This window comes from Amphiura filiformis, chromosome 15 (assembly GCF_039555335.1).
Source record: "Amphiura filiformis chromosome 15, Afil_fr2py, whole genome shotgun sequence".
Classification (NCBI taxonomy): Eukaryota; Metazoa; Echinodermata; class Ophiuroidea; order Amphilepidida; family Amphiuridae; genus Amphiura; species Amphiura filiformis.
This window is the reverse complement of record NC_092642.1, coordinates 33,849,065-33,872,796: the sequence shown is the minus strand read 5'-3', so window position 1 is coordinate 33,872,796 and position 23,732 is coordinate 33,849,065. Positions and strand designations below refer to the sequence as shown.

Genomic DNA, 23,732 nt, shown 5'->3' with positions numbered 1-23,732 from the left:
TGATTATCGATTGGATTAGTCGACCGTAGCGGACAATTCGATAGCTCATTGGATTAATATTATCACGTGGTAATAAATTGGCGTTGGACAATCGATTACTATAATGGTTTAGTACTGCATATCTCGGTTTATCTTCACTAAGCGGGTTTATGGCTGGAAAGGTCACGGTGAATTTGCCGTGGACACAATTAAGTGCACTATTTTTTAGGCATTTTTCAAGGTAATTAAATTAAAATTAAAAAATTAAAGGCCGATAGCTCAATTTCCAATTTTATAATACCATAACTGAACTCAATATCTTCGCTTTTCATTGCTTGCATTGGGGAAAATGGTGTTGGGGAGCGAGCAAAATATCTCTATATCTTAAAAGATTTGTAAAAGCCTCTAAATTGATAACCTGCTCAAAAGTGTCTCCTTTTGACATAACACGTCACATGTGTACAGAGAAGATGTTTTGATTGTAAGGAAGCTCTGGTGTGTAGGCTACTATGCATGACTGAATTATTTAATATGCATTTATTGCACGGGCATACTTTATGGGCTAAATAAAATGTCGTATACTGATGAAATGGCTATTATCTATTCCAGGTCTAGTGACGCCTCATTAAAATCCCACGGGCCTTTGGATTCATCATATGGATTCATTGAAATAGATTAGTATTTTCTTGGAAAAATCAATATAGGCCTAACAAGACTGTAGCTCTAGCTGTAGTGCCCCTCCAGTGAACACTGGCCTAATCCTACCCAGGAAAATATGCACGAGGTGTCAATGGAGTTGGAACAGATAATAGTAGGCCTATATGCTCGAGAAACACTAGCAACGAATTTGCCCAGGATGCCCTCGCATTGCGTTAGAGAATATTCAATTTAATTTGATGTTGTGTGCCCTGAGTTAGTATACCGCTTGTTTGTAGACTGCGGAACTCAGTCCTCAATGATAGTCAGTTACTTATCTTTTGGTCGTTATATGACTATCATTTGATCAAACACTGAGTAGGCTACGTACTGGAAAACCACTTGTAACTAACTTCACTTTTCACTTTTGACTTTTAACAAATTATGGCGCGGATAAAACTTCAGAATTATTTTTTGGCGGCAGGGGTTGTCTTCTTGTCGGTATTTACAGGGATACTTTACAATGTGATTGCAACGGAGGAGGAAACACACGACCATGATGTAATAAGTTGGTTGGACGTTGTTAGAGGTAGGCTATGTATACGTACAATGTATTTGACCGTAGGGGTGACGCAATAATTATGTGTACACCGGGGTGGTGGATTATAGGGGAGGGGGCAAAGATTTTTTGCAGGCCAAAAGGGGGGGCAAGCATTTTTGGCAGGTCGAAAGGGGGGGGTCAAGCGAATTTTGGCAGGTCGAGGGGAGGCAAGCAATTTTTAGCACAGATATTTTGGGCACCGTTTCTATATTAGGCCTACGCCCTAAAAAGGTGTAGGAAAACATTAAGAACACGTTCAAATCATGCAAAATTTCCCAGCGAAATTTCCTGCTCGCTGCGACAATTTATGGTTTTAAATTCAGGTTTCCAAAAATCTTAGTGTGTAAAGGGGGGGGGGGGCAGATATTTTTTGCCACGTCAAAAAGGGGGGGCAAGGTTTTTGGCACGTCAAAAACAGTGCCGCCGACAAGGGGGAGGGGTAACCGGGTGCGTGGGGGCCCGTAAAAAGTGAAGAAAACATACTTTACTATGGGGCAGTAAAAACAAAGAAAAGGGACCTCAGGGGCCCGTAAAAGGTAAAGAAAAGATACCTTGTAATTTGGCATATTTTCTTTGCTTTACTATAAGGGCCAACAAAGGTCTCTTTTCTTGTCCATTAGGCCTAAGGTATCTCTTCTTTGCTTTTTACGGGCCATCCGAGGTCTCCTTTTTTCTTTTTATGGGTCCATTAAGGGCTGGGGTATGAACGTTTGTACAGTATTTATTGTGGGACATTAGAGCATCAGACATATCGAATTGCATTCTGAATACGAAGAATGTCCTTCTGATATCAAATAATTTTGATTTTTGAAATTCGCAATGTAATACACATTTTATGGCAAATGATTAAAATTGATATTTTGATATTTAACAGTACTCGAAGTAAACTTTATAAATCTGATGATTTATACTTAAAGTGTATGTAGGTGGGATGAAATCTAATGATATATTCTTAAAGTGTATGTAGCAGGGATGAAAAGCCGACGGTCAATTGAAAATTTTGACCTTTCATACTGAAGATATGGATTTTTTCCCAAAAGACCTAATTTTTTTTTGGTGTTTTGGGAAAAAAATCCATATCTTCAATACGAAAGGTCAAAATTTTCAATTGATCGTCGGCTTTTCATCCCACCTACATACACTTTAAGAATAAATCATCAGATTTATAAAGTTTACTTCAAGTACTGTTAAATATCCAAAATATCAATTTTTAATGATTTGCCATAAAATGTGTATTAAATTTCAAAAATCAAAATTATTTGATATCAGAATGACATTCTTCGTATTCAGAATGCAATTCGATATGTCTGATGTGCTCTGCTGTCCCAAAATAAATACTGGCCAAACGTTCATAACCCAGCCCTTAAGGGGGTACTACACCCCTGGCCAATTTTGTGCCTATTTTTGCATTTTTCTCAAAAATTATAGCGCATTGGTGACAAGTATAAAGATATGTATATTATAGGGGCAAGGATTACAACTACTAGCGCCTATCTATAATCTTTATTTTTGTACGTCTTGATGACTTTTATCTTATACTTCAGTATTTTTCATCAGTAGTCGCCTGCATGATAACCTTTTTCTTTTCAGTGTCGCTGGCGTACCAGATACCAGGGGTATAGGTAAGACATAGACAAAAAATGCCTTTTACCTGTCACGTTTACATGCAGGGACATACGTGTATTGTTCACACAAAACTTGTTATACTACATATTTAGCCCCCAGTGAATTTGAATGTGAATTTGAATTTGAAGGAGAATTTGAATTTGACGAAGTGCTCGCGGAGCGCGAGAAAATGTTCAATTTTAGCCAGAAATCAAGGTATAATACCGATTATTGCCTGTATTTTTACAATAAATCTACTTAGACCAAGTATTTGCTGGAACGTGGGGGGGCATTTAATAATTATTATGTCCCCCATCCCAAAATGTGGGGGACGTGTCCCCTGTCGGATTGACGCCCATGGTCGAAGGTCACCTGGGTACCAGTCACCCCCCAGTCAGAACTCTTGCCCCCCTGTTGCCCCCAGAAAAACCCAAAATTACGACAATTTCTACTTTTTACGGTAATTTTGCGCAAACTTGGTTGATTTTGCCCCCCCTGAAATTCACTTTGCCCCCTAATGCCCCCCGAAAAAAAATTTCCTGGCGCCGCCACTGCTGGGTACAAACTTAATGTGTGCAGCATATTGTAATATTACAAATTATTTTTCTCATCAGTAGGAATTAAAAACAAAAAAAACAAAAAACGTATCAGTGCTTAAGGGGTATAAAGTCAAGTTGGCAAAATGTCAAAAATAAGATAAAAGTAGTTCAAAGTGTCAAAAAAAAAAAACCCGCGGTGGCGGTGCCCTGGCCAAACTATCACACGGCTGGGACAGGATCATAAAGGACATTCCTCGTCGATTGTCATCAATACCGGAAGTGTCCGGTAGCCTACTCAAGGTCATTTGCATCACAACCACTGAAGGTTTCAGTCGCAACGTCGGTTCGTCCGTCAAAAATAGGTTATGTCTGGTTGACCAGATTTAAATTAAATCTTAATTTCAACATAGATGAATGAGAGTCTACACAGTTTGAAGAAAAAAAAAATACGCTCGAATTTCATTTGTCTCAACATAAAGGAATTTCACACAAAGTTTATGTATAATGAAGGTGCAATTTATGTCACTTGCATACTGCAGTGTTTTCAATTCAGCCAAAGACAATCGCACAGCGTCATCATCCCTATATCTTCGTGTCAAAAATTGCCGTGATAGTACGATGAATCCTCTCGTTTTTCAACAGCTACGCATGGCGATTTTGTTCGAGATAGGCCGAGCGACTCAGGCTAAGCATACAAATTTACAGACGATATGAGATTCCACAGAGCCTGCCACACAGTTTCTATTCTATATTCTATTTCTATTCAGTATGATATAGTATATGATCAGTATCCCATATGGTATTTCTATTATTACAAGAAAATTTGATTTGTTGTCAGGTAAATCCAAGGTTTTATTTTTAATACACTAACTGGAAATTAAATACACTAATTAGCGGGGACCGGTATTTTCCTGTGGATATGTTTTACTGCATTTTATAATACAAGTAACGATTTTGAAATCAAAAGTTAAAATTGTGATATATTCAACTGTTTGAAAAACGAATTATCTTATATAATGCCTACTGAACACTATAATGACATTAACCTACCTATTTTGCTATGCTATAAAGCATTTTGAAAAGTTTTATACCAGTTTAGTCCCACCCCCCCACCCCCAACTCAACCCAAAATTGGCAACCATGAGAGTTACCAAATAGCGCGGAAAAGGGGTAATTTTTGTACCAGTAGCCAGGACCGCGAAATAGGCAAAAAGTAATAGGGGGTATTTAATTTGGACTGTCCGCAAAATTTGACAGTGAAATCAGCAAAATAGGGGGTATTTAATTTGCACTGTTCGCGAATGTGGATAAAAGGGGTACTTGATAAAATCCGCTAATTATGTCAATATTTAGTGTCATTGAAATGGGGTGTTTGAAATTTTAATCACTGAAAAGTGGTGTTTGAAATTCTAGTCATTGAAAACCACAAAAAAGGGGTTGTTTTGGCCAAATTTTGTTCTCCATTTTGCATGAAAAATGGGGGTAGATTTGATGAAAAATCATTGCAAAAGGGGGTCTTAAAGATTTGGTAACTCTCATGGTTGCCAACTTTTGTGTTCAATTGGGGTGCCGGGAGTTTAGTAAAGTCGGAGCCCAAAATGCAACTTTTGAGCCTTGAGCATGAGTCACAGATGGGTCATATTTTTCAGAATATGACCAGTCTTTATGGTACAAGGTGTATTTTTGCCACTCTTCAGCATAACTTATAGGGTATTAACATACACTAAGCCAAAAAAGAAACTTATAATTTTTCACAAGGTCATATCTTAAAATCCTGTCTATCAAAATTAACCAAAATTACACACAGGATTGCCTCAATACTCTACTCTAAACACATGTCACTAACTATGCAGTTGTGCAACTGACACAACAGTAAAATGCACTGACATGCAACACCTTCCTGGACCACATTCACAGCGCAACAGATTTCTTTGGCTGTGAATGTGGTCCAGGAAGGTGTTGCATGTCAGTGCATTTTGCTGTTGTGTCAGTTGGACAACTGTTTGGTTACTGACCAGTGTTTAGAGTAGAGTATTGAAGTAATCCTGTGTGCAATTTTTGTTCATTTTATGGAGAGGATTTTAAGATATGACCTTGTGAAAAATTATAAGTTTCTTTTTTTGGCTTAGTGTAGTTGCAAGTCGTAGGGAGCTGTTCGGAAGCGGTCATGAATATACCAGGGTCGTATTTTTTTATCCAAAAAGTAGGGGCGACTATGCATAACAATAGAATTTTTGACCACCGTGCCTATTTTGTACAAAATAATAAATAAAGCTATTTCGGCCTTATCACAACAATAAGTCTAATGTCTGTCCTAAAATATTCTTAAAGCTTTCATCGTTCGCCTCACTTGCATTTTTGAATGCACATATACACTATAATTATTATTACCCCGCGGATTTACATACCTTATAAATATTACTTTTGAAACAAACAATTTGGATTAAAGATTTTTGAGTGTTTTGATGACTTGCAAATGTGAAACCTATTTATCATAATAATAGGCCTAAGCCTAATTTCTGTCATAATTTTTTTTTTAATCCCGTGGATTCATTAATCTCATCTTAATCAATACGGTATAATTCCGACGGCAATTTTGTTTTTTCAAATTTAATGTATATATGCAGAGTTGGGTGAAGATTTTTTTTCACTCATCAGTGGAGCAAAATTATCCTTTTTCGTCATCAGTTTATTTTTCATCGTTTCACTAGTGGGCGAAGTTTTCTTTTTTCAAAAATTATCCATGCCCCCTCTGGAAATCAAATGGTGCGCCCTTTATGGACGTGGGAGTGTTTAGTGTTGTAGTATTTGAGGGGTGGGGTGGACAGGGCCGGATTTAACTTTTGGGGGGGCTGGGCCAGACCAAAATTTGGAGGCCCCCAATTCATCGTGAGGAAGGCATGTGCACTTAAGTGGTCAAGTTTTGGTTTACAATTAGGGGGCCTACTGCGACAGTGGCGACGGATGCATTACAATTTAGAGGGAGACGAGTATTTTATGTTCCGATTTTGTTAGGACATAATTTATGCGGGAGAAGCACGCGACAAAATGTCAATATTTTAGCCCAAAATGAAGGTAAATTTTGCTATGAAGCGCGCAAAATTGTGCATTACCATATGTCCAAAATGTGATTTCGGGCACATGCACATGGCTATTTTCGGGTTCCCCAAATTTTGGGGCCCTGGGCTCGGGCCCATCTGACCTAATGGTAAATCCGGCCGTGTCGATGGTTCTTTTTACCATTTGCAGCTAAGAATTATAACAGTTTGGAAGTACCCGAAGCCTGGTTCACATGCGTCTGAATGATTTTCTTATAATCTAATTATATTCTAAAGAGTCGTGATCAACTCATATAGCACTCATACTTTAGTCATAACATGTGATAAGCATTCATATAGCAACTATCAAGAAAAATTGTATATATCACTTTGGACATTTTAAAATTTAATGCTAATGTAGGAGATCAGAATAGACGGGTAGAGAAAACATTGTCTTTAGGATAATTAATATTAACCAGCAATTAGTAAGGAAATATCTGGAGAAGAGAGCCCTGGGAGATAATCATTCTGTTTACTCCACAAAAATATATTATCATAATCAAGCCATTTATCTCAAGTGTTTGTCCACCGTTTATCGACACCTTCATCCCCTCCTCTACTATTATTCAGGTATCATTTTGATCAAACCATAAAAGGTAATCCAATAATATCACCAATTCTGAGATTTTGTCTCTCCTCCTTATTGTGAAGGGATCAGAATGTATAATCCCACAATTATCTTAATTGGGATTAGCCAAAAGTTGATCAGGGGATGGCCTGACACACCCTGGTCTGAAAAATCAGGGGATATCCCGGTGTCTTTGATTTGTGACCACCATCGGGAGAGGACTTGTCTTCAACCTTACTCTCCACCATCTAATCTAGACCAGACTTATCATTTCGTTTGCCATCAAGAACTTATATTGTTCAGCCGTCTTCATCAGCCTAAATAAATATTATATTTAACCTAAAGTTATTGGCTTCCTGCTTGTGTGTTTTTATCGGTGCTCCTCCAAAAGAACCTGCCCGTTACTAGTATACTCGCTCATCTCTCTCCAGCGGTAACACTAATTATCACTCACCATTAATATTCCTAGGTGGGAAAAAATATAATAGGTTCTATTTTTGATGATTTAGAACATTGTCATGATTGTACGGTTGTTGGTTTTTAACTTCTTTCAGTGGCGTAGATTTCTTTTTGACACTGGGGGAAGAATTAAGAAAAAGTATAGTGAATTCAGCACAGGTGGGAGTTGAGGTTGGCGACAGAATAATGTTATGGTACAAATGCGCGCGAAAAAATTTCATATTGAAGCTAAACTGGTCAGATATGATGCGAACGTAGATTAATTTCGCGCGAAGCGCGAAAAATGGGCACTTTTGAGCTAAAATGGCCAAATATGAAGTTAATTTGCAACTACCCACATGCAGGCATCAATATGGGGGAGGGGGGGGGTGTGATTATATGGACCCCCGTATGGACCATCCTTTGGAACATTTCACATGCATGCTATTTGTCTCAATGTCTTCTCGGACTGTATTTATATTGGATGGAAGGTGGCACGCGCGCAGGATCACTCAAAGTAGGAAATTTTAGACATTGTTTTGTATTGTAGGCCCTATCTTTAAAAATAATGATGATAAGTATATAAAAGTATACATTTTCAAAAAGGAAATGATGCAAGGAATTCTAATATCATGGCGGATTTCTGAAATGAGCAGGTTTGAGAAAAGCGCCAATTTGATTTTTCATGCCAATTTTTTTCGGTCCATCATAACAACTTACCCTTAATGTACAAATTGATGAAAATTGCTTATTTGTGTTCTAAAGACACAAAACTAGATTCGGAATTTTTTTCTTCGTTTGAACCATTTTGACCAGAATACTGGTTACCCGGGGGGCACTTCAATATGAAATGGATATAGGTGTAGAGCTGGCACTTTCGCACTAAGGGGCATTCGGTGAGAGCAAAATGTAAAAAATATGAGGTCAATGGGTGAGAGCATGATTTTTGGCCGATTCGGTGAGAGCAAAATGTAAAAAATATGGGGTCATTGGGTGAGAAAATGACCTTTTTTAAATGGAATCTTATGGTGAGAGCCGAAACAGCGCCGCAAAAACCTCGAAAATCGAATTTCTAGTTAAAATGGCTTCAAATTTTATTGTTTTTTTCAAAATAAGCATGATAAGTAACAAAATCAGTGCTAAATGAAAGTTGCTGTTCAAATTGAACTTGTAAGGGTCTTTGGGTGACAGATCAAATGGAAAAATAAGGGATCTTCGGGTGACAAAAAAGGAGTCATTTTCATTGTCTTCATTAGCTTGCCAATGATATGTACTGTCCGAGCAATGACCTTTAAGCCATGATAACCGTTCATCAAGTGAACGTTGTATTGACCCGCGCATCAATTGAACGCCATGGAGCGAGCTATTGTCCGTGCTTTGATAAATGAATCACTTCTGGTTGGCTCTCAAACCCGTACAGACGTGACCAGGCTTTGCTCATGATGTTTAGTTAGATTGGTCAACATGATGGCGAATATATTTTCATCACGTTTTGCACGTGAATCATATTTAATTATACTAAATAGGGGCCTACTTATATGCTGCGATGTAACTTTGTATTTTGATCAGTTTGTCTAATGATGTAAATTCAAAATAAATCCTTAAACTTAATTTCTGGTTCATTTCGTGATAGTCATTCTCGCGGATCTCGTTCCCGTCCATTCCCTCTTCCCTTAGGACTCCAAATCTGGTGCCTCGCTCTGCTTTTCCCTTGGACTAATTCCCCAATTTAGCTTCATAATAGGAAGTTGCCAATTTTTTGCACTGCGATGCACCTAGTTACCGTAGCGTTTGTACAGGGTTGTACATGGTTAAATACCACTAATTATGTATTACACGGGTTTCAATGGGAAAATGCCTAATTTCGGGTGGAATTTTCTCATATTCAGAACTCTCACAGTTCAATGCCACCAATATCAGGTGAAACTATATGATTTAGATGCCAAATGATCAAAAATTCAACATTGGTTGACCTGAGACTTTTCTTGTTTTAACGCACTGAACCGTAAACACCTTAAAATGACAGTGCACCCTCGAAGCTGAAAGTTACAATATGATAGGGCGACTATTTACTAAAAACCGAAGCCGTGCGTATGAATTTTGGTACTATTACATCAAAAATGTCATATAATGAGAGAAAGTGTACCATTTTGAAGCATCAAACCCTAAAAAGTACTTTTTTAGCTACAATTTCAGCGATTTTAATGCAGTCTTTTCGAATGCCATGAAAACAAATAGTTACTGATCATATTTCAATGTATCGCCCAGGCCTATTAGTGGTATTTAACCTATAGTGAGCCACTGCCTCATGGGCCACTGCAGCCTCCACTAATCCTGACTTGCTTAATAGAATCGAGTGACATTCTGCTTCTGTTCAAGATATCTTACTGAAACTTTCCATAATTTATTACTAATATCATAGCGTTAAATTTACTGGCATATCTTTTTTATTGGAGACACAGCATTTTTTAGCCCAAGGCCCATTAGCCTGTTAGAGGTATGGCAGACATAATAAGATGGCGCTACACGAAATGGGTAAAGGCTTTTGTATTTGGCGGGTTTTACCCATATTGAATACTGCCCTCCTCTTATGTACGCCATGCTCGAAAAGGCTAATAAGATATCACACATATAAGATATTGCCAATAATTGTATTTATTAATTTTCATTAATTCTTATTAAATCTGTTATTATTTCATTTCAGTCATATTGTCGATAACAACACTCTGCTTGGCTGTAATGTGTTTTCACATTTCATACATACGTGCCAGTAAGAACCACACATTATCCAGTATCTTGCTGTTATACATCCTTAGCCGAATGGTTAAACTCTTCAGTATACTTATATGGCGACAATTCGACGCACGTGCCAAGGATCCCAGACGAGCCCAAGAAGATTGTCTAAAAAGTCTATTGAAGCGAAATGCCAATACCGCGTATGGAAAGCGGAACAACTTCGGCAACATCAAATGCCTGGAAGATTTACGAAAGCTCCACCCGCTCACAACATACGATCATTATGAACAATATATAGAACGCATGGTAAATGGTGAGAAAAATGTTTTGCTTTGCGAAAAGGTTTCTCGATTTGGAATCACCTCTGGAACAACCGGGAAAGGAAAACTCATACCTATATCGAGAAAGCGAGCAACTTCTATATTAACAATTCTAATTATATTACAAGATGCTATTGGTAAAAAATACGGTTATCAAAGTCCGTTACAAAAGGGCTTTGCGTTGTATGTGAATCCTACAATTACTACAACCCCCGGGGGGCAAATCATAGGTCCGATGCATCTGTACACGGATGGTACGAAACGGTTGGCAAATGCAACCGGAAATGTACCGTGGGAGGCAATGAGGTTAAGCACAGAATATGAAGCCTATTACCTTAATCTATTGTTTAATCGTTGTGATTCCAATATCGGAATATGGATTGGTCCTTTCAGTTCCCAGATCCACAAGGCTATGTCACGCGTTGAATTACAATGGAAGCAATTTGTTCATGATATCAAGACAGGGACCATTGACGAAGATTGTGTTTTTATCGGTGCTCCTCCAAAAGAACCTGCCCGTTACTCGCTCATCTCTCTCCAGCGGTAACACTAATTATCACTCACCATTAATATTCCTAGGTGGGAAAAAATAAATCGGTTCTATTTTTGATGATTTAGAACATTGTCATGATTGTACGGTTGTTGGTTTTTAACTTCTTTCAGTGGCGTAGATTTCTTTTTGACACTGGGGGAAGAATTAAGAAAAAGTCCTTGAAGTATAGTGAATTCAGCACAGGTGGGAGTTGAGGTTGGCGACAGAATAATGTTATGGTACAAATGCGCGCGAAAAAATTTCATATTGAAGCTAAACTGGTCGGATATGATGCGAACGTAGATTAATTTCGCGCGAAGCGCGAAAAATGGGCACTTTTGAGGCTAAAATGGCCAAATATGAAGTTAATTTGCAACTACCCACATGCAGGCATCAATATGGGGGAGGGGGGGGTGTGATTATATGGACCCCCGTATGGACCATCCTTTGGAACATTTCACATGCATGCTATTTGTCTCAATGTCTTCTCGGACTGTATTTATATTGGATGTCTCAATGTCTTCTCGGACTGTATTTATATTGGATGGAAGGTGGCACGCGCGCAGGATCACTCAAGTAGGAAATTTTAGACATTGTTTTGTATTGTAGGCCCTATCTTTAAAAATAATGATGATAAGTATATAAAAGTATACATTTTCAAAAAGGAAATGATGCAAGGAATTCTAATATCATGGCGGATTTCTGAAATGAGCAGGTTTGAGAAAAGCGCCAATTTGATTTTTCATGCCAATTTTTTTCGGTCCATCATAACAACTTACCCTTAATGTACAAATTGATGAAAATTACTTATTTGTGTTCTAAAGACACAAAACTAGATTCGGAATTTTTTTCTTCGTTGACCAGAATACTGGTTACCCGGGGGCACTTCAATATGAAATGGATATAGGTGTAGGGCTGGCACTTTCGCACTAAGGGGCATTCGGTGAGAGCAAATTGTAAAAAATATGAGGTCAATGGGTGAGAGCATGATTTTTGGCCGATTCGGTGAGAGCAAAATGTAAAAAATATGGGGTCATTGGGTGAGAAAATGCCCTTTTTTTAAATGGAATCTTATGGTGAGAGCCGAAACAGCGCCGCAAAAACCTCGAAAATCGAATTTCTAGTTAAAATGGCTTCAAATTTTATTGTTTTTTTCAAAATAAGCATGATAAGTAACAAAATCAGTGCTAAATGAAAGTTGCTGTTCAAATTGAACTTGTAAGGGTCTTTGGGTGACAGATCAAATGGAAAAATAAGGGATCTTCGGGTGACAAAAAAGGAGTCATTTTCATTGTCTTCATTAGCTTGCCAATGATATGTAATCCTACAATTACTACAACCCCCGGGGGGCAAATCATAGGTCCGATGCATCTGTACACGGATGGTACGAAACGGTTGGCAAATGCAACCGGAAATGTACCGTGGGAGGCAATGAGGTTAAGCACAGAATATGAAGCCTATTACCTTAATCTATTGTTTAATCTTTGTGATTCCAATATCGGAATATGGATTGGTCCTTTCAGTTCCCAGATCCACAAGGCTATGTCACGCGTTGAATTACAATGGAAGCAATTTGTTCATGATATCAAGACAGGGACCATTGACGAAGATCTACAAATACCTGTCGAGGTAAGAGAAGCGTGTGAGAAGGCACTGTCTCCAGATCCAGAAAGAGCTGAAGAACTGCGGAAGGAGTTTGAACACGGATTCGATGGCATTGTGCGACGCATATGGCCTCACATGAAGTGTGTATTTGGAATCGATACAGCTCAGTTTAACGAAAAACTGAATGAGAAATACGCAAAAGGTAAGATTATTTTTTTAAAGCAGAACTAGTGGAATATTCCAATTTCATTGATGAATTTTCGATTTGAATTTTTTAAACAGTACCGGTAGATATAAGAAATGGCAAACTATGTTCGTAAACCCTGCTTAATGTTCTCGACTATATTTTTCACAATGTTTATGAATATTTCACGTTTACAAAAAGTTTTTACTAGAATAATAATAAAAAATATGACGTTCTTGCAAATGCAAGAAAACGTCGGCAGAGTGCTATCGTAAGTGACATTTTTGACGAATAAAAACACATTTTAAACCAGGTTTTAAGTTTCTAAATTGCTTAATTATTTTTTAATTAATAAAATAAAATATCGTAAGTCCAATGCAATTTTAATTAATGCATGCAAGACTATCGTATGTGCCACTTACGATAGTTTTGCACGCTAATTTTGTTTTTCATTTGCTGCAAGACCATCGTATGTGCCACATACGCTACTTTATTGGGCCTAAACAACAAAATCACGGAATGCTACGATACACCATCGTAAGTGCAAAACAGTCTCTAACACTTTACTGGCTGTGACGCTAACGGCTGTGTGCATTGTCATCATGCAGGCTAAGTTCATAGCTCACATGACCGGTAATAGAGACGATAAATCCGGTGTTTTTATTTTTAGATTCAGTAATAAATCTTGAGAGATAACATTACGGCAAAAGGTGGCTTGCTATTGTAAATATTATGTGCCAAAATAAATTAACACTTGTTAAGAAACATAAAATGACAAAATATTGGAAATTTGAGCCGATATTACGCATATCCTAATTTAACAATGAATGCTACACTATCGTATGTGGCAAATAATTTGAGTGCAACACTATCGTATGTGGCACTTACGACATCTAAATCAGTAAATAATTCATCGATTTATCAACTTTAACACCATTTATATAGTTTATATTATTCAAATCAAATTGCTTTACATTCCCATGTCATTTTATGGCTACTTGGAAACAAACGGCCTAACAACACATTATGGAAGATACATACATTATGTAGTATTAAATTGTCTATGTGGAAGAGATTAGGCCTATTTAATTTATTCAGTGTTATAATCAGTGAGTACATTTCTATAGATAGTATAACAAAGGATTTAATGTATTCTATTCATGTATGCTACTTGGACATGTTAAATAGAATAAATTATGGTTTGTTATGAAACACACATCTCAGTTACTAGGTTACAGTAAACAAAAAAAAATATATAGGGCTAAAATGATTTTCTAAAATGGTTTAAAATCACTTTGTAGGTAGAGATATTTTATAAGTTTAGGACATGAGATGATGAACATATTTATGTAGTTCATAAATTTGCAAGAAAAAAAAAGAAGAGGGGTACTGATGAAAATCAGGGTATTATTCCCCCTTAACATTACCCATATTGCGTACATTTTGATCTCACTGAATACCAAAAATCATGCTCTCACCAAATGACCCCATAGTTTTTACATTTTGCTCTCACCGAATGCCCTTGCTGTGAAAGTGTCAGCCCTACACCTATATTCATTTCATAATGAAGTGCCCCCCCCCAATTTATCATTTAACATCTTATTATCTTAGGTGACATTTGACCAGTATAATATCAACCTGATCTCCCAACTAAACTGCCGTGTATGGTCAGTTATAGCAACAATGGGACTGATCGATTCTAAGCTCTAGGTAATTCCTTGTAAAATGTAGGATTTAATTTTATCAAAATTTGGTGTACTTATGATTAAGTATACCTCGTTTAAGTATACCGTGTTATATGAGACGATAGATGCACTCCAGCGGCTATAAACAATACCTTTATTCTCTAATTGTTCCACTGAAGTATGAATTCAGGTTAGATCACCTAAAGTGACATCACCTCATATGCAGACATCCTCTCTATTCAATGCCGGGCAGAACGAATAAATTCTAATGTGATTTTTTATCGGAATATTTGAGGACAGAACTACCAGCATCCCATGAATATTTATATATGATTCAATACAATTATTTTGCTGAATTAAAGTTTTAACTTCAACACTACACTATTTTTCGTTCACCTGGAACGTTTTCACTAGTCAGACTAGCGTCTTCAGCAGATGGTGCACACCGACATCGCCTGGCTAATAATTATTTGGTGCAGCAGAGATACTAAAATAAATACCCGGGATCGATACACGTGAATTGCTATGCACGATTTTGATATCAGACGAAAATCTTCGGATACCGGGTTGGAAAATGATGAATATCTCCCGTAAATGATTTCGTCTCAAGAAACCAGATCTGGTCTCATACACTTGAAAATACGTGTTGAACAGATATGATAGTCGTTAGTTTGCGCTTTGAGAAAAGGCCGGGGAAAAGGCCGTGAGTCTTGAACTCAAAATCTGACCAAATTCTAATTTTATATTGCGTTGGTCCTGTATGGACTACAGCGCGCATGCTATAGCTGCACTCACTACTCCAGTGGAGGCAGTATGACCATTGACCGCAATGTCGTATACAAGCTTACTCACACATCGAGAAATCAATTACCCCGGCTATTGTCAGTAGCCTTAGTCAGGTCACTTGGCTACCGTGCGTCTCATATTAAAGGTGGAATAAAATGGCCATGCGTGGCTGTGGATTCAACCTACCATGGCGATTTCTACCATGAAGATATCGGGGCGATGACACTGTGTGGTGATGCTGTGATGATATCTTGTCTACAATCGGGATATTCCTCACTGATGACGTCATGTGATTGACAGAATGACGTCATAGGATGTTATGATGTAGTGCCGCCCCCTGGGCACCAGCAGGTTATCCCAAATAGGATCTATTTCAATATATCCCTAATATCCCGATTGTAGACCAGATATGATCACATTATCACCATCTGCTGAAGACGCTAGTCGGACTAGTGAAAACGTTCCAGGTGAGCGAAAAATAGTGTAGTGTTGAAGTTAAAACTTTAATTCATTTTATCTACCACTACGTATGAATATCCACTCGTATAATTATTTTGCTGCCGACATCGACACGTATGGCAGCCACGTATTCTCCTCTCACGGTCCGTAGCTTTTACCAACGTCAGACAAATAGATAATTTCAACCTTACTTATCATAACAATCGATTATTTGCAACATTTTCACTCAGGGATAGCAATCGTGTCTGGCACTTACCTAAGCACTGAAGGCGATCTTGGCGTAAATCTGTGGGCAGACGAAGACAAGTATGCACTGATTCCAATTGCTACTATATATGAGTTCATACCGGAAGAAAACATGTGAGTGCAATAATTACGTTCGTAAGTTCAAGAATTTGTAACCAAGATATCTGAAAAATCTGAATTATTTAATTGGTCCGTGCCTTCCACATATCAAATGGATGAATACCATTTTGGTAAAAGACCGATCAATATTTGTGTCAGCGATTGTTTCAGGAGTGATTCAGAAAAAAAATCTAACAAAAAGTGGTTCACATAAGGCCTCGTATATAGGCTGTTCCCTTGTGGCGTGTGCCCTTGTTCCGTGTTTACTTTTCCCCATGTGACCTGCCACACAGACAACGAACCTTTGTTTTGCTTAGTGGTCGTATCCATAGGTTGTCTGTGTGGCAGGTCACATGGGAAAAAGTAAACACGGAACAAGGGCACACGCCACAAGGGAACAGCCTATGGATATGAGGCCTTAAGGCCCTGTATCCATAGGCTGTTCCCTTGTGGCGTGTGCCCTTGTTCCGTGTTCACTTATTCCCATGTGACCTGCCACACAGACAACGAACCTTTGTTTTGCTTACAGCCACTAAGCAAAACAAAGGTTCGTTGTCTGTGTGGCAGGTCACATGGGAATAAGTGAACACGGAACAAGGGCACACGCCACAAGGGAACAGCCTATGGATACGAGGCCTTAGGAGTATTGGTGCATTTGTGACCACCTCCAACAAAACCCGGAACAAGTCGCCAGGCATGTTTGTGAGAATATAGTCCTTTAAAGGTGACATTCCCATTCCCAATTTTGGAAGTAATTTTATGGTATTTGACTTTAGGACTGAGTGGACTTTCAAATCCATGAAAGTACTAATTAAAAAGAGGTTTATATAATCAATAATTGACAGTTGAACTATAATGATAATCCTAAAAGCAGGGAACTAATTCCATTACTTAGAATAGCAATTTGGCCAAAAAATCAAGGTATCGTTTACAAAATTCAAATCCTCATTCGTGTCAACATTAATATCAACGAATCATTGTTTTTTGTACGGCATGATGGTTACACGAGTAACTGAGGGATGAGAAACAGGAAAATAAACCAATTAAATATCGAGAACGTTTTGAACAATAAGGGTGGGGTATGAACGTTTGGACAGTATTTATTGTGGGACATTAGAGCACATCAGACATATCGAATTGCATTCTGAATACGAAGAATGTCCTTCTGATATCAAATAATTTTGATTTTTTGAAATTCGCAATGTAATACACATTTTATGGCAAATCATTAAAAATTGATATTTTTGATATTTATCAGTACTCGAAGTAAACTTTATAAATCTGATGATTGTTACTTAAAGTATATGTAGGTGGGATGAAAAGCCGACGATCAATTGAAAATTTTGACCTTTCGTATTGAAGATATGGATTTTTCCCCAAAACACCAAAAAAAAAAGAGGTCTTTTGGGAAAAAAATCCATATCTTCAATATGAAAGGTCAAAATGTTCAATTGATCGTCGGCTTTTCCTCCTAGCTACATACACTTTAAGAATATATCATTAGATTTATGAAATTTACTGGACTGTTATATATCAGAAATGTGAAAAATATCAAATTTTAATAATTTGTCATAAAATTTGTATTATATCGTGAATTTCAAAAATGAAAATTATTTGATATCAGAAAGACATTCTTCGTATTCAGAACGCAATTGATATGTCTGATGTGCTCTCATGTCCCACAAAAAATACTGTCGAAACGCTCAAAACGCTCATTCCAGATCCCTTAATTAAATGTATATATAAGAAGGTTAAAAACTTTTTCTGAAACCATCATTTTTGGAAAATGTGACTTTTTTTTATTTTTGACCAAAAATTGTTTTTTGAAATGAGACAACATTGGCAGGGTAGCAAAATGATTATTCTATTCACAGCTTCTTGAATTTTTCAAATCAACTAAATGTATACGTGAAGTTAAGCAAAGCAATGTTCTGTAATTTTAGAGGAGGGGACTTATTTCGTTTAAACCCTGTATTTTCAGTTGCTTGCATATTCAAGGTACCGTGCGGGGTACCCTCTTGTATCATTTATTGATCCTTGATGTGTCCTCGTCAGTTGAGTTCATAATTACCTACTATTTGTTGAAAAGCTATGTATAGATGAGGTGACTTCTGACACGGAATAGGCCTGGAAGCGGCGCTAGAAATTAGCATGAGGCCACATTGATATGTAAATAGCGTATTGTTATTTAAATTTGCGCCCAGACGTATTGAGGGCGACAGTCATGTTATCCAGACGGAGAATGGCTGCATATATGCCGGGCATGTGAATTTGCTGAGTGAAGGCTGATAATCACCTTTCTGTATAGGTGATAAGCTAGTATATTTCGTGTACCAGTTGGTTATAACAAAAAATTAGTATCTTATTAAATATATTAAATGTATAAACTTTGAAAGTTACATGAATTTGAAGAGCAGAGCTTCGAAATCTAGCTAAGTCAGGTGATGTGAAATTCTGCTGCGTGACCCCTCTGCGTGGTAGAATTATATTCATAAAACATTGAATTTAACAGATATCATGGGCAGCCAACCACGATTTATCAGCATTTAAAATATATGTTAATTAACAAAGATAAATAATAAAGAGTACAAATGGCAATTAACTAGTAAACAAGCCTGAAATCTTAAAATGTTGCCACGTGTTTTCCTGAACACATGATATGTCACCATGTGACCACTATTCAGATTTACCGTAAATATTTGGAGTATGCTTGCACATCATGCACATACACTGTGCATTTCTTTACCTCCGTATAAAATCAATAATTCATGCTGGGAGCCAAGTAACATTGTCTGCTCAGCGCAGATTGGTATTTTATTTTACTTGAGAGCATAATAGAAATACATAAAACGAATCATGGCGCCATGATGGAAGGTCAGGTCGGGTATCAAAGGTTATTATAACTTAAATACTACTTGTATTTCCCACTTTGCCTCTGTCACATATTTCCTTCATATTATTGACAGCAAGTCCTAATTTTGACTTTGCTACTGCAAAATGTCATTTCATGTCAAATTAGTAGACTTTCTTTGAAAAACATATCACTGGTGCCTGATGGGAATACCCGTCCGCCATTTCATTAAACTGGATCGTTTTCACCTGGTTTGTGCCCAGATGTATTGGGGGCGTGCTATACTCTCATTGAACAGGCAAAGTTCGCAAAACTAACAACGTTGTTATTTGCCAAACTCAATTAACATGATCCAAGGGGTCGAACATGAATTATTCATAACGAGCTATAACGGATCGATAACTGGCCTCACTTTCTAGCTAGTAAACCAGCTGAATTTTTCATAGATTTTGCGTTGCTAATAGAACAACCGTGAATTTAGTGTCACCCCCTTGCTTCTGACGTCAATGCCTGTCAGTATTCGCACGCATCATCACAATTTCCATTGTGTTTTGCCTGGCAGTATGCGCGCACATCATATTTTGTTCAGTGCTCGTGTTTTTAAAACTCCCGCCACATCACAATAAGGCTATTGAACAGTGTAGTGGTGGCATGGGGTTCACTCAAGCATATCGATATACCAGTCCCTTGCCTTTGTTGATAAACATTGAGGTCAACTCATCTATATTTTTCTTGAATAATCAATAGAGGTTATCACCGACTGCTATACCTTGTTTAGAACATGGAAGAAAGAGATAAGAAGGAACCACAACGAACGCATTCACTTTGTACACTCCCTTTACCGACATTTAATTGACATTGTTATTCATGAGGATTTACTTTGATCAATACCCCGCGTTAAATAGGTGATTGGTATTGTACTCCATGTATTTGCATGTCTTCTGGAGCGTGTCTGAAGGATGATTTGAACTAATGACCTTCCGTGCAAGCACTCTATAGGATTTTCTCTGGTGACGTGATCATCGGTCATTGATGGCCTACATCTTTTCTTCCATTTCGCCCAATTTTCCCGAACTTTGATGACTTTTTTCTCAGAGTTGGCAGTCTTTGGCACTGAAACGAGTTAGCTAGTTACGATTATACACATATAAACTATTAAATTAAACAGGTTTCATGTACCGGACTCAACCGGAACATTGTACATTATTTAAGAATATTTTGCATCTATTTTTCATCGAAAAAGTCACCAAAATCTTACCTTATTTGCTAAAGATGAAACTCAGCAAAAAAACGGCCGATTTTGATGACCTTTTCGATGTTTTAAAGGACATTTTCTACATAACACGATCAAGAAAACAGTTTGACTGTAGATCCCAAAACAAAGCTACTATTCAAGTTCAGAGCATCAGTGAAATTCCATAATCTTACTTCTGGGTAGCGTTTGTTTGTTCTTGGATGGGTTTGTTATAGTTTTTTTTTTTAATTATTTCGCCAAGCATCGATCGCGGTAAATGGATCATACATGAAAGTAAGTACCATTGATAGCTTTTCTTTTCATGCGTCAATAGATATGCGGATTAAAACTTGGCCGATCGAAGTCGTTGTGGTTCCTTCTCATCTCTTTCTTCCATGTTTAGAAGTACCTGCATGTGCAACCATGAATGTTTCAAAATAGCCCGCCAGTCATGCAGGTAACTCCGAGGTCATTCATTGAATTGGTTTGAATGAGGAATACTACGGAACCAGCTCCTTTTGTTAGAAGTCACACATGAGTTAAGTGGATAACCTCTATCTTAATACTTGCAGAAATGAGGCTGAGCCGAAGACGTTATTTCTTGATGAAGTGAAAATAGGCGAAGCATATGAGATGGTTGTCACTACTAAGTGTGGATTCTACAGGTACCGGTTTGGTGACGTCATCAAAGTTGTAGACTTTTACTACAACCTCCCTGTCATCAAATTCATGTATAGGTGAGTTATTTTGTATTTAAAGGGCATTTCGTGATCCACAGCCTCATCCCCACTTTTTTCAAAGAAAGTTGAGATTTTTATACCACTAGAAACCTCTGGCTACAAAATGTTTATGTACCAAAAATTTCTTGCAGATTAATTCGATTAGCAAAAATATCGTCAAATTTGAATTTCGTTCAAATTACAACAGTAGCCTATGGGGCAGTATAATACACATGCATAACTCGCAAACGCACAATAGGAGTCGACTGAAATTTTGGGAATAAGCTTTTATCGTGGATATCTATTGAAAAATGTCATAAAAAGAGGATGCTAGGATCACGAAATACTCCTTTAATATATATCAGGCTACCATCTTAATATGACAAGAACATTCACAAATAATTAAACACTTTTAAGTGTTTTATTTTTTGGGAAGGATTTAAAAATCTTTTAGTGTTCGGTTTATATAAGAGTATACTTGAGTAGAATGATCCAAGGCGAAGCGGGAGATCAACATGGGTGATAATGCCTCATAATGTCGTATGTTGTAATTGTTTGTATGTCTTGGGTTGTGTTTTGTTATTTGCATGTTATAGGTCTGGGCAACTACTGAACTTACGGGCAGAAAAAGTGACGGAATTAACTGTTGATGAAGCTGTGCACCATATGGTGAACCATATGAAAGGAGCCAAGCTTGCTTCCTGGACCTCGGCGGAAAACACACTTCTTGCTGGAACCAAAGACGGTTGAGTATGAATTATGATATTTTAGCTGTTGAATAAAGGGTGATATCAAGCGTAGACTTTATTTATGATTTTTTTTTATGTCGAGCAAATCTAGGCATTAACAGCTGAAATCTAGGAGATAACGCTGACAAAACTTCGGTCAGGCACAAGTGACCTGGTGAACGAAGAGGGTCGCCGTAGGGGAATTTTTGCAGGACAGCCAACAATCGGGCTTATCACCCTGATCGGAACCGACTGTAACGAGGTCTTTTGTCATGGGTCATCTGCCCCGCCATTACCAGATGAGCCACGGGAGAGCGGAATTATTATTATTATTATTTTGGTCCTGCGGGGAATTGAACCCGGGACCTCATACACCAAAGGCAAAGACCATAACCATTCTATTGGCTTCTATCTTTCGCAAACTATTTTAATTCTTTTGATCAACAGTTGAATACGAAGAGGGATCTCAATTCTACCTTGTTTTTGTCGAATTGGAGGAGGAGGAGAATTGTAACCATCAACTTAACGATGAACACCGACAAAAGGTAAATTACAATGAATAATACTGCCTTATTGAATGAGAAAGAATTCTTTAATGTTTTAAAGTTATAATACGAACAGTAACGTAAATGACAATGATGTGGATTATGACGATGACGATGACATGTTGATTTTGATGATGGTGATTATATCATGATATGACCACCATGACCAAAATGATGAATATATGTTCACCAAGATGATGGTGACGATAACGTTGACGTTGAGGAAGCATTACGTTTCACTACCTGACGAGAATTGATAAAAAAAAGAATTCCCCCGAGGTTAGTTTCTGTCATTGAATTGACTACATCACCAAGTTGTCATCATAGCTAGAGGCAGTATATGACACACATGGGTCAATGAGTTACATACAAATGACCTTGTGCGGTATTTAGTTCCCAGGAAGTGAGTTTTGCCTGAGGCAATTTGTGGTTAAATGTTGGTCCCTCACTATAAGAGTTATTTACCGTCGATTTGGTTGAAAAAGGAGGTGAGACATTATCGATTCTGTTCAGGCAGTGAAACCTAATGGATGAGCAGCAAGAGTTATAGCAGGAGGGCAATGATATGGTGTCCTTCTGTTACCCACGGTTTCGTATCTATATGGATAATAGATCTCCGTTAGATGCACTTTTTTTTACCAGAGTAAGTACTTTTCGGTAAATTATAGTTTTTGCTTCCTGAAATGTTTTGTCGATCTCATCTTTCTCCATTACAGTTTGACGAAGCTTTACAGGAACGTAATAACTACTATACGGATTACCGAAAAGCAGGGACCATTTCTTTACCACACGTCTATCTCGTCAAATCAGGTACATTCAAAGAACTACAGGATTATATCATCGCTAATTCCACGGCATCTTTTAACCAGTTCAAATTGCCACGTAAACTGAAAACTGCGGGTACACTCAAGTTGATGTTGGACAGCAGGGTATTGTAAACATTATACAGAGAAGAGATATTCTGTACATTGTTTGTCGTTATATAGTATGTATATACTTCTCTAAATAGCGAAAAGTTGATTAATAAGCATATTAATTAGGTTAAGTGAGTATTTGAGGCATTTTGGAAGTGCTCTATTCATGTTTGGCAGAAAACACTGATCAATATGCCTTTTGTTTGAAGCTAATCGGACATACGGTTTTTATAATACATACATTTAAAACTTCTTTGTATTGTATTGTTTTTATCGATAATCAATACAGTTAATAAGCTATTATGACTGTAATCAATACAGTTAATAAGCTATTATGACTGTAATCAATACAGTTAATAAGCTATTATGACTGTAATCAATACAGTTAATAAGCTATTATGACTGTAATCAATACAGTTAATAAGCTATTATGACTGTAATCAATACAGTTAATAAGCTATTATGACTGTAATCAATACAGTTAATGAGCTATTATGACTGGAAAGTGCTCATTAATATGTAATTTTTGCCAACATTGTGATTAGACCCCTACGAGGGCGTTTAATGTACTTTGTAGTATAGAGATAGTAAAAAATGTTTAATGGTGACAACTGAAAATATCGTC

At 37.4% G+C, this 23,732-nt stretch overlaps 1 protein-coding gene across 1 annotated transcript; it reads left to right on the top strand.

Annotated features, from left to right (window-relative positions):
- The first annotated feature begins 777 nt into the window (after positions 1-777).
- On the top strand, positions 778-23,445 carry LOC140170906 (uncharacterized). Its single transcript, XM_072194107.1, has 8 exons — positions 778-1,204; positions 10,169-11,063; positions 12,357-12,859; positions 16,002-16,131; positions 20,774-20,938; positions 21,517-21,665; positions 22,096-22,193; positions 22,910-23,445. Exons 1-8 carry the CDS (start codon positions 1,060-1,062, stop codon positions 23,129-23,131), a joined length of 2,307 nt encoding a protein of 768 aa, XP_072050208.1. The 5' UTR covers positions 778-1,059; the 3' UTR covers positions 23,132-23,445.
- Positions 23,446-23,732: the final 287 nt, after the last annotated feature.

Coding starts and splice junctions, on each gene's coding strand:
- LOC140170906 (XM_072194107.1), top strand. CDS start 1,060: ATGGCGCGGATAAAACTTCAGAATTATTTTTTGGCGGCAGGGGTTGTC. Junction 11,064..12,356: donor TCGCTCATCTCTCTCCAGCG/GTAACACTAATT, acceptor TGTCTTCATTAG/CTTGCCAATGATATGTAATC. Junction 21,666..22,095: donor TCTTGCTGGAACCAAAGACG/GTTGAGTATGAA, acceptor TTTGATCAACAG/TTGAATACGAAGAGGGATCT.